Here is a 14,620-nt window from a genome sequence, read left to right as displayed (position 1 = left end):
TATCCTGGCTGCCTTCTAGTATCATGGTTGCAGTAAGGTGAAACAGTGCTTTGAAAGTCCACTGTATATGGCTTTGAATGTGTAAAAATGAGTTTACGAATGTTTCTGCAGATACAAGAAAATTATTTCCAAAGAAAAACAGACAAATGTCAAACTAACAGTCTCTGAATAGAAGGTAAGATGCTCTTCTTATCAACATGGACACTCAGAATGGTAAATGAAGAATCAACTGTTTCTCAGTTTATTTAAAATTACAATGTAAAAATTTGGTGATCTGATGTTCATAACTCCTTATTACAGGAAGCAAGGACTTTGTTTTGCTAATTTTCTCATTATTTTCTTATGCAAGATTTCTTGTGACATTTTGTTCTATTTATACACACACCATTAATTGTATATCTTCATGTTAGTCAATCACATTCACCATCTTAAAGGTCTTGATATCTGCAAATTTATCACAGGAGAAATTAACAAGTAGATGTTTGCGACCCGTCTCAAAAGGCATGAGTTTAAGCTTTGTACTGGATTTCTCACTGGCTTTCACTGGTGGTACACTAAAAGTAGGAGAAAAAGAGAAAAAAAATAAGGAAAAATATAAGCTGTAAACAGGCTTGTGCATCATCTTGACTTTCTTAACTATCTCCCATCTTAAGTAACTCCTGTCAGTTCAGTGTAGGATGACCGTGAAAAGGCCATACAGGACTTGGTTATTTGATATGTATTTAAATACTCAAACCCATGCATTAAGGTCTCTCATGAATACATGATGTGGTGACCAAGATAAGCACACAAAGGTGGACATATTAGTATCATATAAGATAAAGCTTCATGCAGAACAGAGGATGTAAAACACATCACTGAATTATTAAAAAAAAACTAAAAAATAATCTTACACTACTAAGAATGTTATAGAGACTCCTGAATTAGGATAGATTATAGCCTCAAGAAAACCTCAGTGCTTACATGGCAGGAAATTCTGAATGAAAATTAAGATGTTTTAAACCAGTATATTTTATAATTCTTGGAAACTCATGTTTATGGTTTTTCCAAGCAGCCTTACACTGTCATATTGTCTTGTCTCGCCTGAGGATAAAGTTCTATGTGGTAAGGCAACATGAGGTTGCTAAATTCCCTCAGGACAGTTTATGGGGTAGACCATTGCTAGTTGCTCAAGCACAAATGACAGTGTTAAGTTGCTTTGTGCGTTTGTGTTTATATGTGTGTGTATTCAGTTAAAAGTCAGTCCATCCCAAGTATTTTTTAAAAATAACTGCCTTTTCTAGCATATGTAAAAATGTGTGTGCAATTTTGTATATGTACAAAGTGGGGGACAGTCTGAAAAATTCTGTTTCAGTTGTGAAATACTGAAGGAAAAAAAAAACAAGATGCTAAATCCTCAAAGCATAAGAATAGGAACCTGGGATCTATAGTAAAAGGAACCTATTTTATTCCAGTCTTCTTATTCACTATCGCAACACCATCTAATAGTTTCTTGACTTTGTTTATTAATAACCTAACATAATTATTTTGTAAAGTTCTGAAAGGAGAGCTTGAAAATCAGTGTGCCTGTAGTTTAATTCTTGGTTTGGATTTTTTAATTTTTTAATTTCTTTATTAAAACTCAACCCAAACCTTAATTGCAATATTCACCATTTTCCCTATTCTCTTTCTGCTTGCCTTATGGATTTCTGCTGTGCTCAAGTGCCATACTTTAGTAAGGTAAATTCAATCATCTAAGGGATATCTGCTGGTTGTGTTTAGTCTGTTCTTTAAAAGCTATCCTCCTTATATTTGTGATTTATTCTCTCTGGAATAAGCTACACATGAAGTATACCTGGGGTTGCACTTTTTAGAGGTACCACCCTTTGAGATCACAACCTGTGTTGAAGCTATCTGTGTTCATTTTTATACACTTGTGCATCTGCTTTATATGTGTAGGTCTATCTGTTTGATGTAACATAAATTGTTTAGAAGGCTGAACACCAGATTGGCACTTGCAGTCCATTTAATAAAGTGAAGGGGAAAAAAACTCCGTGGTTAATATATGCTATAATTTGTGTATAGTATGGACAGAAACAGTCACATATCCTATTATTGTCCCTATAATCAGAACAAGAAGGTTCAACCCACCTGGCCTATAGTAGCATAGAAAGCAAAATTTACTGCATGAGTAAGAATGTATTTTTTTCTGAAACTGTGAGTCCTGCTAGATAGGCAGGAAAACAAGTTCTGTCCAATTACGACAGCAATTATTTGACTCCTCAAACTATGCAGGCAAAGCCTAGCTTGGATATAATGGTGCTAAGTTGTGTACTTCATCACGAGATGTTACATTGACTGGCCTCCTAGCAAGAAGAAAGTGCTGTCTCATCCCACTGTTCGCTTCCAGGTCATCCATGCCTACATTCTTGCTCATGTATCTTTAATAGCAGGAAGAAGGCATTTCTTGTACTTACTCTATCTCAAGGATTCCTCTGAGCAGGTCATTGCCTTCTACCTGCAGCACACAGTTCATCAATTCCATATCAATAGGATTGGTAAATATCACTTCCACATCCACTTCTTTATTCACTTGTGCTTCACCAAGTACCTGTGCAAATAAAATGCTTGAGAAGCCAGGTTCTCAGTGTTCTTTTCTGTCCAAGCCTTCTCAGTCATTGGAAGAGGAGGTGTTACGAGATGCTATGATGGGCCATGGCAGAATGTGAGCAGAATATTTTTGGTGAAGAAAGTGCTTATAAGAGCTTATTTTCCCCTTTCTCTGACACTGCGATTAGAGCAAAGGGACAGCAATTTACCTGTATGTCGATGGCAGGATTGTCGAGGGTGATGTCTCTTTGCACTAGCACTTGAATCCCACCTTCTACATGACATAAAGCTGTTACCTGGATCATGTTGTCTGTAGTTAACTGCTGTTGATATTCAGTATACAGTATCTTAATGGGAAATTGTATTTCTGGAAGAAAAAGAAAAAAATAATAAATTCATACACACTTTTATAAGCCCACAGAGTTTCATACCTGAAATTAGTATGTTCTTTTATGTGTCTGGGACTAGGAGGGCCTTCAGCCATCACTGCCAAATTCAATTAATGCAAATCTACTGTTTTGCTATGGAGACTGAGTGTTTTTTTTTCAGTGCAATGTTATCCCTCCTCCATTCCCTACTGCCAGATTGACTGTATTGTCTTCCTCCTAGTTGCTCGGAAAGATAAGACAGCTGAAGTTTAAGGAGTTTACCAGTGCACTCCATTTGTTATAGGACATTATCTGACAGGCCTCATCAGTTCTACTTGCTCATGATACACTGAGATGAGGTGAATGACATCTTTCCGTTTCTTTTGTCTTCCCTAGTCACTTTTTGTTATAATGTGTTTTTATGGTAGTTTCCATGCTGTAGTTCAAATCAAGGAATATTGGATGGGAAGGGGTCTCCTCTGTCTCTGAATCCAGGCCATTTGCACATTATTGACTATTTGTACAATAAACATCAAGTTCAGAAAAAAAGTAGAGTAGCTGTGCTGCTTGTAACACTGTAAGCCACAAAGTACTTTCCAGCAGTAGACAGCAAATGAAAAACAAAGAAAAGATCACAAATCACCAATGCAAACTCCACAAATGTAAGCAAGAAAATGGGGGCAGGGTGAATTTCTTAGATTCATGCAGTAGCAAACAGATTTAACTACAAACCCTAGCAAACAGAGCATACCTCCAGAAGGGGAAAAAATCTCTTTCAATGGTCCCTGCCATCAGATCTGGGGAAAACCCTCCCTGCTGACTGTAAATTCAGCTACTGGTTTAACACAGCCTGTGTGAGTACAAGATACTATGAGGTGCCTTCATGATGTCAGTGCCATTAGGCATATAAACTTTGTCTTCACTGAAAGTCCAGTTCCTAATACTTTAGAGGAAGCTGATAGATCCCAACTTCAGAAATCAAATTACATATTAAAGAAATGAAATATTATTTCTGCTTCTCACTAATGACTCAAAGCCTAATATTAATACAATATACTATCAGTTCCAAATCTGTGATTTTTCAGTTCACTTTAGGGATGCTGATATATATCTATTAATCCCAAGCTCCTAACAGTAACTTAATGTCATCTTTCAACAATACTCATATCTAAGTAGAAAATTTCTTCCAAAAGGTTATCAAACTGCATCTGAAAAAAAATTTAAAGAAAAATCTGACATCCTTTACTCCTCAACAGTTTTTCAATAGAAAGTTTCTTTTCTGTGGATCTTAGCAGGCTGTTTCAGCTGTTTCTATTCCTCACACTTTAATTCCATTCTCTAATGTGCTAATGAATAAGATTCTTGTTTCTGCTGTTTGCCATGTCCTGTTACCTTTCAGTAGGGCCCCTCATAATTGACCAGAACGCATTTAGTTGGAGTTGATTTCTATGCTCTTATGTTGCCCTTATTTTCTTTATGCAAACTTTGTTAAATGAAACCTCATGTTTACTCACCATCTTCTCTTCCCTTTTTTTAGGTAAGTTTTTCAAAATGTGAATACTACTTAAGGAAATGGTGGTGTGAAACATGCCTTTTCAATGTTTATAAGTGTGACTCCAACCCTGGAAGTGTTCAAGGCCAGGTTGGACGAGGCCTTGGGTGATATGATTTAGTGTAAGGTGTCCCTGCCCACGGCAGGGGGGTTGGAACTAGATGATCTTAAGGTCCTTTCCAACCCTAACGATTCTATGATTCTATGAAACGATTTTTTTTCAGCCATTTTCTGCACAGAAATTTAAGATTACATTTTGTTAATTTTTTCCCCCTGGATTTGACCAGCTTCTAATGCCCATTTACTGATAAAATAATTTTACAACTACGATTAAGAGTGTTTTGAAAAATTACCTTCCTTGGGAGACAGAGTGGCAGATATGGAGTCCTTCCTGATCTCATGAACTGGTCTTCTAGTGTACACAGTGCTCCAAGCAGTCATATTTACATGAACAGTCTTAGCATCGGACTGTAAGTTTTCAAGAACCAGAATTAGACTGAGGTCTTTGCCAACTTCTAAAGGGCCAGCCACCTTGAACCTCCCTGAGATGTCAGGCTTTTGATCGATTTCCTGTGGCTTTGGTGCTGTAGGATCAAATTTATCCTCAAGTCCCAGCTTCTTACGGGCTTTTTTAAAAACATCTCTTTCTTTTGTAGAGCCTGTCAGAGACAACCATGAAATTTATTCTTAGTGGTTAGTTAACATGCATCTCTTATTTTACGTACGCTAGAGACAAACCAGCAGAATGTCGCATCTGTACTTGCAGATGAACAGAGCCTCTGTTTTCTACAGCCACACTTGATTTTCTGGTACTGCCATTAGTAATGTCACTGCCCCTCTAATAGCTTTTCTTTTCGGTAACACAAAATCTTAAGTCCGAAGTTGCTCACTCTTCCCATTTCTCTCCCTCTATATGGTTGTAATAATTAGAAATGTACTCTTAATTTGCTAATAGAGAAAAGGCCCTGATATAAGGGAAGGCTGATAGCACTATGTGGTGGGTTGATGTGGCCAGCAGCCAAACATCAACCCAAGTCTCTCTCTCACTTCCCATTGCTGCAGGATGGGGAGAAAACAAAGGAAGGCGAGAAGGCTCATAAATCAAGATAATGACAATTCAACAGGGAAAGCAAAAACTGCACATGAGCAAAGCAAAAAGAATAATATTTTCACTACTACACATGCACTCCATGCTACAGAAGGCAGATGTTCAGCCACTTCCTGGAAAGCAGGGCTTCAACACATAGGATGGTTGCTTGGGAATACAAATGCCATAACCACAAAGGCCCCCACTCTTCCCTCCCCATTTCCTCCACCTCTTGCTGAGCTGTTGTTGCTGAGCACTGGCATGGACTATCCCTTTGGTCAGTTTGGGTCCACTGTCCTGGCTGGGTCCCCTCCCAGCCTCTTGCCCACCTTCACACTATTTACTCACTGTAGCAGCAAGGTTTGACCCTTTGAAAGAGTTGCTTTTCCTTGACTAAAAGTGCTGATTTAGTTTAGGTTTCTTTAAGAGGCCTTTCATTCTGGTGTCAAATAACTGGACTGTAGACTAATTTTCACAAAGCAGAGGCAGTCAGTAAACATTAGCAGCAGGTAGGTGGAACAGTGAATGTTCTGCTCAGGGATACTTACACTTCCTTTACTTAGGTCCCACAAAGCAACTCCATATCAGAAAGGGCAAGGCAGTATTTTTTTATTCTTTACCTTCTCTTCCCTTTTCTGTTAGAACTTAATAAACTGAGTATAAACTTTGCTCCTACCTTTATAGTTGCCCAAAATTGACACTTAAGAGACTCCTAGCCTAAGTTTATATGTGTTTGGGGATGAAGTAGCTATGTAACCAGAAGAACCAGTGTTTTTATTTACCTTCTTCATATTTATAATCAGTTGTGACATCCACACGATCATCTCTACCAACTGCCTTTGTGCTGATGAATTGGCCAATTACAGTAGACTTAGAGAACATTAATGTTTTCTTTCCAGTTGTGGCCTCATAATTCCAGTACATACAGTCAGCATTCACTTCTGCAAATACGAATGGACAGTCGTAGTCCAGATCCACATCTCCTTCTTTGATGGCATTCCGTGAGGCAGGACCACACTGATAAATTCCTATGGCATCAAAAAAAAAAAGCTGACCTAATCAACTCTCTGACAGTAAGCAGATTACTAGACAGATATCTATCAATGACTCCTGGATTGCTTAGTGCTGTTGTCCAATTCTAGCCCTTTCACCCATACAGACCCTCATACCAGGCCAAGAAGCATCAGTGTATTTTGTGTTTATGCTGAAGTGACACTTGATTTATTTAATATCATTCCTTGATTTTCAGTAACTCAGGATGCCTACATTGGAAATGTAGGAATTGCTTCAAAAGACTGCTCCTAGAAGTCTAGTTTGTTTCTTGGCACCCACAAGTAATCTGAGGCTTTTCTAATGCAACAGATAAAGTATTCTTTTCTGCCACTTTCTTTCTGAGCAGGATGAGGAATTACTTTTTACAGTGGTTTTACTTTCTTTTTTTTTCTTCCCCCTTCTCTCTGAAGATGAGTGACTTTATAATTTTTCACCATTATTCGTGAAATTAAATCTGTGTACCTCCACTTTCTTCTTGGGGAGTTGCATCTAGAACTTGCCATCCACTGTATGAGGGGCCCAAATCACGGCGGGAAAACCAGCTTTCATTCCAGACATGGAAATTCCTATGTACAAAAATGAACAAAGTAAGCTACTAGTATGTATGTCTAAATTGCTGTTGGAATGGTTCACATCTGTTAATCAGACAGTTAAATGTATTAAATGCCTTACTTTGCATAGGTTCTTGTCTGAGACTGATTCCATTCTGATCTTAACTGGATTAATTGAATATTGTGGAACAGACATAAATGTTCAAAGGCAGAAAGCAAATTTATAAAATTATACAAAATGTCTTGAGCCAGTTTTTCTCTAAAAGTTCTGAGCACATGCACTTCTTTAGTTTTAGCTGGTTTACTTATAGCACAGTGCTGCAGTTAGCACTTATATTTAGAATGGGTCCAGAACAAGCAGAGGAGTAAAGGCAAAAAATGAAGGACTGGGACTGCACCCATTCTTTGCTGAGTACAAGCTTGTTTGAATTTCATTGATGCTCAGTAGTGGCATTAATTATATTATTTTCACTGTTAATGATGTCACTGAAAAAAAAAAAGTCAGTGAAGCTGGTTCTGTTGAACTTTTACAGTTTTAACATGAACTTGTTTTGAAGAATAGTTCCAAACTAAGTAAAGTCCAACTGTTTGATATTTGCAGTGTAATATCACAAATTTTCAGTCATCTCTGGTATCGTAACTGTTAACTTTGCCTGCTCTGGCTTCAGTTAGCTGTTGTAACTCAAGTCACAATTCTGCTTAACCAAAAAAAGAGCACCAAGGTTTGTTATTTTTTTTTGTATTATTGGTAATTATTTTGTATTATTTTATTATAATTAAATTATTATATTTTGTATTACTTGTTATTATTATTTGTATTCTTTTGCAGTATTGCAAGATTTTTTCATATATTGTCTTATTTTGTAGTATTATATTGCATTATTTTTAATTGATCCACAGTGTTTGTAGTTGTTTTTAAGGCAACATTTAAGAAGGTGACAAAACATTTGTCATTAGAATCTGTATTCTGCACCTGAAGACTGTATAGGCATTGAGAGGTCCTACCATTAAATATCATAAAGCCTTACCATATGCTGTCAGCTGACCGGTCCAGTTGATTTCCAGAAGCATCGTAAAACTCATCTACACGCAGATTTCCATCTGCATCATGGGCAGAACTGAAGTTTGTAATTGTACGAGTGGGAATCCCCAGACATCTAAGCACTAAAGAGTGAATAGAAAGACAGTCAGAAAGCAGTATTTCTGGAATATGAAGTTTCATATGACATACTAATGTCTTGAAAGGCTTTCATGCGTGAAGTATTATCAGTGCTTCTTTTAATAGAATCTGTTCAGTGTCAGTTATGTGCATGGTATAAAACATACCTGTAGTCAATACCGCTGCAAAAACCCAACATTGTCCATATCTAACAGGTTTGAATCCTGATTTCTTCCAGTTTTGCAGGATTTCACCACTTCCAGTCCAGCTGTTTGGACTTTTTCCGCCCTCATAATTTCCACTCCAGTTTCCTAGCAGCACCCCTTGGTCATCATTGGCATTCACCTATAAAAATAGTCACTAAAATTACGATGAGATAATTAAGAGTTTACAATAAATGTGATAGCATTTGGGGAGCAGGAAGGAGAAAAGTCTCAAATGACATTTTAGTGGACAAAAGTCCATTGCTTCATGCAGCTTATCTTTTTAGGGAAATTAAGTATGTGTCCTCTCAAGAAATGGAGAGCATTTAATCACTGTTTCTCCTACTCAAATATACAGTAGCATCAGGCAAGAAGGCAAACACCAGTTTTCAGTGAACCTTCCTGACATGAGGTGGCTGGCAACTTCACCACTGGTTGAATGGCATCATCAAAGCATATCATGCAGCTACATTAGAAAAAGTGTGAGCAGGAGACTGACAGAAGCCGTAGCCCCCTTTCATTATCCCTAGCAAGGCTGTGCCAGGAATCCTCTATCCACTTTAGGGTCTCTCAGTTCAAGGGGATATTGAGACACTGAAGAAGGAGGGCATGAGTCAGGGGCCCTGGAGCACAAAATCTACAAGGAGAAATTGAGAGCACTCAGCTAGTTCATTCTGGTTAAGAAGGGGATAAAGAGAATGGAATAGCAGCTTACACGTACTTGAATGGAGCACACTAAATTGTCAGATTACAACTTTTCTCTGTGCTGGCAGGTTATATTACAAGGGGCAGTGGCAGGAAGTTATAGGTTGGGAAAATCATGTTTGACATAAAAGAAAAATTTCTCACTAAGAGGGTAGTGCAGCTCTGGACCAGGCAGCCAGAGAGGCTGTGAAATCCGTGGCTGAGCTGATCTAGCACCACTGTAGTTCCACTTCAAATGGAAGGTTGGACTAAAGACCTCCAAGGGTCTCGTCCTTTTACATACCACCCCATGTCTTATAATTTCAGTTTGACCACTGGATATCAAAGTGTAAGTGTCAGAAACACTGCAGATGACATAAATCTGGCAGGCTTAGATCAAAGGACCACCTAGATGTTTCTTTGGCCCGCATTTTTGGTGCATACAGTCAGTGGCCTAAATTTCTGAGAACTTACATATACTTACTTTCACTTAGTTTTCTGCTACAAAGAACAGTGAGTTGGTAGCTTGGACTTTTTGGACATGTTGCTTACCATTGCACTGAGAACACGGCCCAGGTATTTGGGGTCATTTCGGTGAGATACATCTGTGGCAGGATCCTGACGATAGTTTAAGCTTCGATCCAGCATGGAAAGGCAAATATTGAGAATATCTCCTTGAAACTATGTTAGATAGAGAAGTAAGTTAGTGTTCTGGAATTACTAATAATCAGGATAAATAGAGCCATGTGAGCATTTAATTTTTTTTTTTTACTTGCTTAAAGAAATGCTGCAGCTCAGCCAGGAGTTGCCATATAAAAAGGCAGCCTGAGCAAACTGTGAAGGTTAGACCTCAAAGAGCTTTTCAGAAATTGGAATCTGTGGACTTAAGGCTGGGTCTTTGACTCTTAGCATTGCTACAGTACTTTACTGCCCAGCAGACACTAAGGTTTCTGCTGGCTGCTCCTCCGAGTCCTAGGTAACGTCACTGACTAGTCAATTACAAATCTTCATATTAATCAATATAACAGGGCTTGGCACAAGTTCTGATTTCAATACCACAGTGTCCTCCTCTACAGAGGTGTATGTGATGAACTGGAAAAAGCAAACAAGCCCTTGTCACCCAGTTCATGTGCAAACCAGAGCACAGAACACTGTCTAGTGCTTCAGTGCCGCATTTACCTGGCCGAAGTTCCATCCAAAGCTGTTGATATGATTTTTATTGCCCGCAAAAATGATGCCAAACTCTTCTAGCACATATTCCTCACATTCAGCCTTGTTAGGCATGAACACATCATCACCTGAAAAACCAAAACAGTCTACAACCACAGTCTCCATTACAATGTGCAACCCACTCATTTTCCATCAGTAAGAGCGCTTGCAGATATCCACCCTTTGCTGTTCTTGCTGTTACAAATGGATCATGTTACAAATGAAACTCAGGGTGGGTGGGGAGTGTCTGAGTGAAGACAGAGGTATGACACTCAAATCTGGGAGAAGATGGCAACTGGTAGATATGACTCTTGGTTCTGCAGAGACCAGACGCGTTCTTCTGTACTTGTGCAGAAGTAGGAAAGCTCTGCCAAAAGCATAACTTAATCTTTTAGGACAAGAAGCTTTCTAGTAAGCACATGATATAGAGCCGGTTTTATGTACCAGAAGGTCCTAACAAACTGTTAAGCCCTATTCTCACTGATACATTATGTGGTGTATCTTCAGCCCCCATATTAAATAAGCATAGATCAAATGGAGAAGCTGCAAATATTAATGAAGCTACAAGCAATTTAGTTCTTTCTGGGGAAATCCAACATGTTCTTACCTGAAGACCAAGGGTTAAAGAGCAAAACAAAAGTGCCAAGGATTGCTGGAGAGGAGCTGCCACTTGAAGTAGTTTGAACACTCAGTTTGTAACGTCCAATGACAGCATTAGGTGGGCTGGAAATGGAGATGCTCACAGAGCTGGAACTGGTAGACTGCAGGATTGCACTCCAGCTCTCTGTGCTCATTGTGCTGGAGATACCAAATGTGACCTGGGTCTTAGCCAGCTTTGAGGGTTTTGGACCTTTTGAGGAAAATAAACAACATATATTTTTTCCCCCAGCTTGCTGAAATACTGATTTAGTTGTCAATAAACTCAGAAGGGATGTAACCCTCCCCTCTGATGAATTTGTGCCATACATTGGAAACTGAAGGAAGCTATCACTGCTAGCTGAGATGTGAGCAGTACAACAAACACCTCAAACGCTTACTTCCATTATGGTGTGAACCAGCATGTTGGCTCTGAGGAATTACCTTGCTGCCCTGTACTGCGTATCAGGCCAAAAGAGTGTCACAAGATAGCATTACTCTTTCTGTGAAAGAAGTTGGAAGCCATACCTGTTTCTGCGATGAATGTTAAATTTTGTTCAGGCTGTCCTGTTCCATTGAAGGTGACAGTGAAGGCCTGTCCTCTCCTCACAATTAACTCTTCGCTAGAAAATTTACTTGTGTGGTGATCTCTTGCATTTTCTTTCAGGTGCCAGTTGGTACTTGGCTGCGTTGCAGCTATAAAAAGTGAGAAGAGCAAGAAAACTTGAAGAGGGACATCCAAGGGGGAAGGAGCACAGACACACTCTCAAGAATTGCATGTTACTTTCTACAGGTAACTTCTACCCATGTGAGGCTTCCACCAAGAATAGAAATAACTTATTTATAGCATTTTGTTATTTTTAATTGTTATTTTTTCAAGTGAGACTCCACCTTGTGTAGTTCTGTTAGAGATTATCTGCATAATTAAATATAGAAGGAATAGCGTATCTGGTACTAAAGGAAAATCCGAAAGGCATCTAAGAGTGGAGAACCCTAGGAGAATTGAATACTTGTGAGTTACTTAGATAAAGAATCTGGCTGAACTCAGCTAATTCCAATCATGGTGCTGTACTAATGTAAGCATAGCCTTGCTGCTTCTGAATAAAAAATAAAGACGCCTGATTGAGCTGAGAAACACACGTTTTAAACCATGACGTTTTTAGCCCCATTTATGTGTCATGTACCTCTGATATAACTGACAGCTGCTATCTGTGGGAAGCACCCAACAAGAATATATTGATGGACGCTGGTCTGTTATTTGGCAGTGGGAGAGATGGCAATATTGGAGAGAACACTACTAAAATAATGTATGTGAAATAATATGTTGCAGAAAGCTTTTGTATGTGAACTGTGGCTTCAGTCAGAGGCCAGAGAACAAGCATCTGAGATTGGTTTGGCTCTGGCATCATTAGAGCCTATGACAGTTCTCTAGTAGAAGCTCAAATGTTTTAAATGAAGTGCAGAAGTACAGAAGAAAAAGTGATTTTTAATTTTTTTTTCCTAAGGGCACTATGTGCTTTTCAAAAATATTTTTATTTTTCTCCATCCTTCCCCCCCAGCCCCAAAACGCAAGACTAGGCAAGAGTAAGAGTGTGGTCGTTAGTAGGGGAACACAATTATCCTGTGCCATTATTCAGTAAAAAATCATTATCCCATGTTCAACCAGATTTATTAGTGTAAAGATATTTTTAAATAGATTTTAAAGACATGAGCTTAAGTTTATCAAGTTTAGGTAAGTCTTGAAATAACTACAGCAATGAAGTCACAGTTCAGATGTGGGGAACATCTTTTTTTACAGCAGCAGGGTGAGCAGAACATACTTCAGTTTTTCAGGAACATACCTATTTTAAAAAAACCCCACATCTTTAGAACCTTAGCAGTTAATCACATCTATTCTAGAACAAGCTGAGAGATAGGGAAGATGTTTCTTTAGAAAGGCAGGAGTTATCTGGCAAGGTTGGAAAAGCAACTTGGGACCATTTATAATAATTATTAGACTTGTCAATTTACATGCTTACAAATATTTGCATGTAAATAAATAAAAAAAAAGCCTATTGCAACAAACAGACCCCTGAAAAAGATCCTCTAAATTTTTGTATCCTCTCTGCTTTAACTTCAGGTTTCAACCTTCTCTTCGTATTGTAGCCTCCCTCAGCCTTTGCAACAACACCTTCAAGTTCTGCTTTGTTTTTCTCTTGTGTCACATTTGACAGTCTCTCATTTTCATTTGCCTGGCAACTTCAAATATCTACAGACTTTCCCTTCTTTCCTATTTGCAAAGTAAAGTACAGAATTTTTCCATCAGATAATACGCTTGCTCTCCAGAATCTCATTCTGATAATCTTGCTTTCCCCATGCAATTGGGAAAAAATGCAATGCCTGTGAAAAATCCTTCTCTGAACTCTTGATGGAGGAATTTTTCTCTTCCTTCTTTCCCACCACCCCCTCCCTACATTGGATCAACCCTCCTTAGAGAAGTTGTGATCTTTCAGTGTCCATTACAGAGCTGAGTATGAGGTGTGGATGTAAGAAAATAACAAGCAGCACCACAGAAGGGGCTTCCTCCTTGCTCACCTTGGCCCATATCTGATCAATATGTCCTGTATAAGCAGCTCTGAAGCTTTCCTCTGAATGGCCTCCTTTACTTCTGTTGTCTCACAGAATGGCCGGTGCCTTTCACTTGTTTAAAAGTCTAGGTGTAAAGGTGCCTGTTTGCAATATTTCCTGTGGGGTGGAGCTTGAATAACCTTCTTTTCTCCCCAGCCTTTATCTTACCAACAAGGCTTGAGGATTCATTTTTCATTCATTTTTTCACTCTCTTAGTCCCCACATCCTGATCTCATTTCCTTGCAATTTAACAACTGAAGCTTGGACAACATTTATTCCTAACAGTCTGGCCATTCAAGAGTTTCTTAATGTATTCAGACTTAAAAGAATATTGGCATTTAGCTGCTTTTCTTTCTGTTACAATTATAAATTTACAGGAACAGCATAATTACTTCTTGCACCACATTGTTTTTAACTTGTAATACTTCATGAGCAACATTTACAGTGACTTCTTTAAATTAATTCACTGAATCCATTGTTTTCCACACGCTGATTATTTTTTTTCCTGCTGCATTGTAATAATCACAAAGCAATGAGCAAGCTGTTGCCTCTGCCCCAAATTTAATCAGGCTAAAGAACCAATTTTTCACTTATCACATAATTACTCTTTAACAATGTCAAACAGACAAGCACTCCATGTCATATTTGCATGACACACTACAGAGATGATAGGTAAGTTCATTTGTGACTTGTAATAAAATAGCTATCATTGTTTTCAGCTGGTATACTACTATTTTTTTTTTCATAGGATATCTCAGAACATGCAACTGGCAATGCCAATTTGTGTACAAAAATCTTCTCCTTAATTTCAAGGAGAGTGATTTTTGCTTATGCTTTGCAGGTGGCTCCACTTTCTGTTAAGAGGGAGACTAATTCTGATACTTTTATGAAACAACCTGTAAAATTTCTCGTACTCAGTGCA

The 14,620-nt window shown here is 38.4% G+C and overlaps 1 protein-coding gene across 2 annotated transcripts; it reads right to left on the bottom strand.

The window, feature by feature from the left end:
• Positions 1-214: 214 nt before the first annotated feature.
• LOC130607546 (protein-glutamine gamma-glutamyltransferase E-like) lies at positions 215-14,080 on the bottom strand. 2 transcript variants are annotated; one of them, XM_057424739.1, is made up of 13 exons: positions 13,666-14,080; positions 11,620-11,787; positions 11,063-11,305; positions 10,426-10,544; positions 9,799-9,927; positions 8,527-8,704; positions 8,247-8,364; positions 7,112-7,215; positions 6,379-6,624; positions 4,863-5,168; positions 2,799-2,956; positions 2,457-2,590; positions 215-554 (listed from the first exon to the last, which is right to left on the bottom strand). In XM_057424739.1, exons 1-13 carry the CDS (start codon positions 13,673-13,675, stop codon positions 407-409), a joined length of 2,061 nt encoding a protein of 686 aa, XP_057280722.1. In that variant the 5' UTR covers positions 13,676-14,080; the 3' UTR covers positions 215-406. The 2 variants fall into 2 exon arrangements, with proteins under 2 accessions (XP_057280722.1, XP_057280721.1); XM_057424738.1 differs by having other exon boundaries at positions 8,229-8,364; positions 13,666-14,079.
• Between the last annotated feature and the right edge of the window lie 540 nt (positions 14,081-14,620).

Source organism: Pezoporus wallicus, unplaced genomic scaffold (genome assembly GCF_028554395.1).
Source record: "Pezoporus wallicus isolate ANWC-B61680 ecotype Strahan unplaced genomic scaffold, APGP_CSIRO_Pwel_v1 contig_13737, whole genome shotgun sequence".
Lineage (NCBI taxonomy): Eukaryota > Metazoa > Chordata > Aves > Psittaciformes > Psittacidae > Pezoporus > Pezoporus wallicus.
The sequence above is the reverse complement of the archived record's forward strand: the minus strand, read 5'-3'. Positions and strand labels throughout refer to the sequence as shown.

Coding starts and splice junctions, on each gene's coding strand:
- LOC130607546 (XM_057424738.1), bottom strand. Junction 8,365..8,526: donor TGCAGCGGTATTGACTACAG/GTATGTTTTATA, acceptor TTCACTCTTTAG/TGCTTAGATGTCTGGGGATT. Junction 555..2,456: donor AGAGGAATCCTTGAGATAGA/GTAAGTACAAGA, acceptor TCCTACTTTTAG/TGTACCACCAGTGAAAGCCA.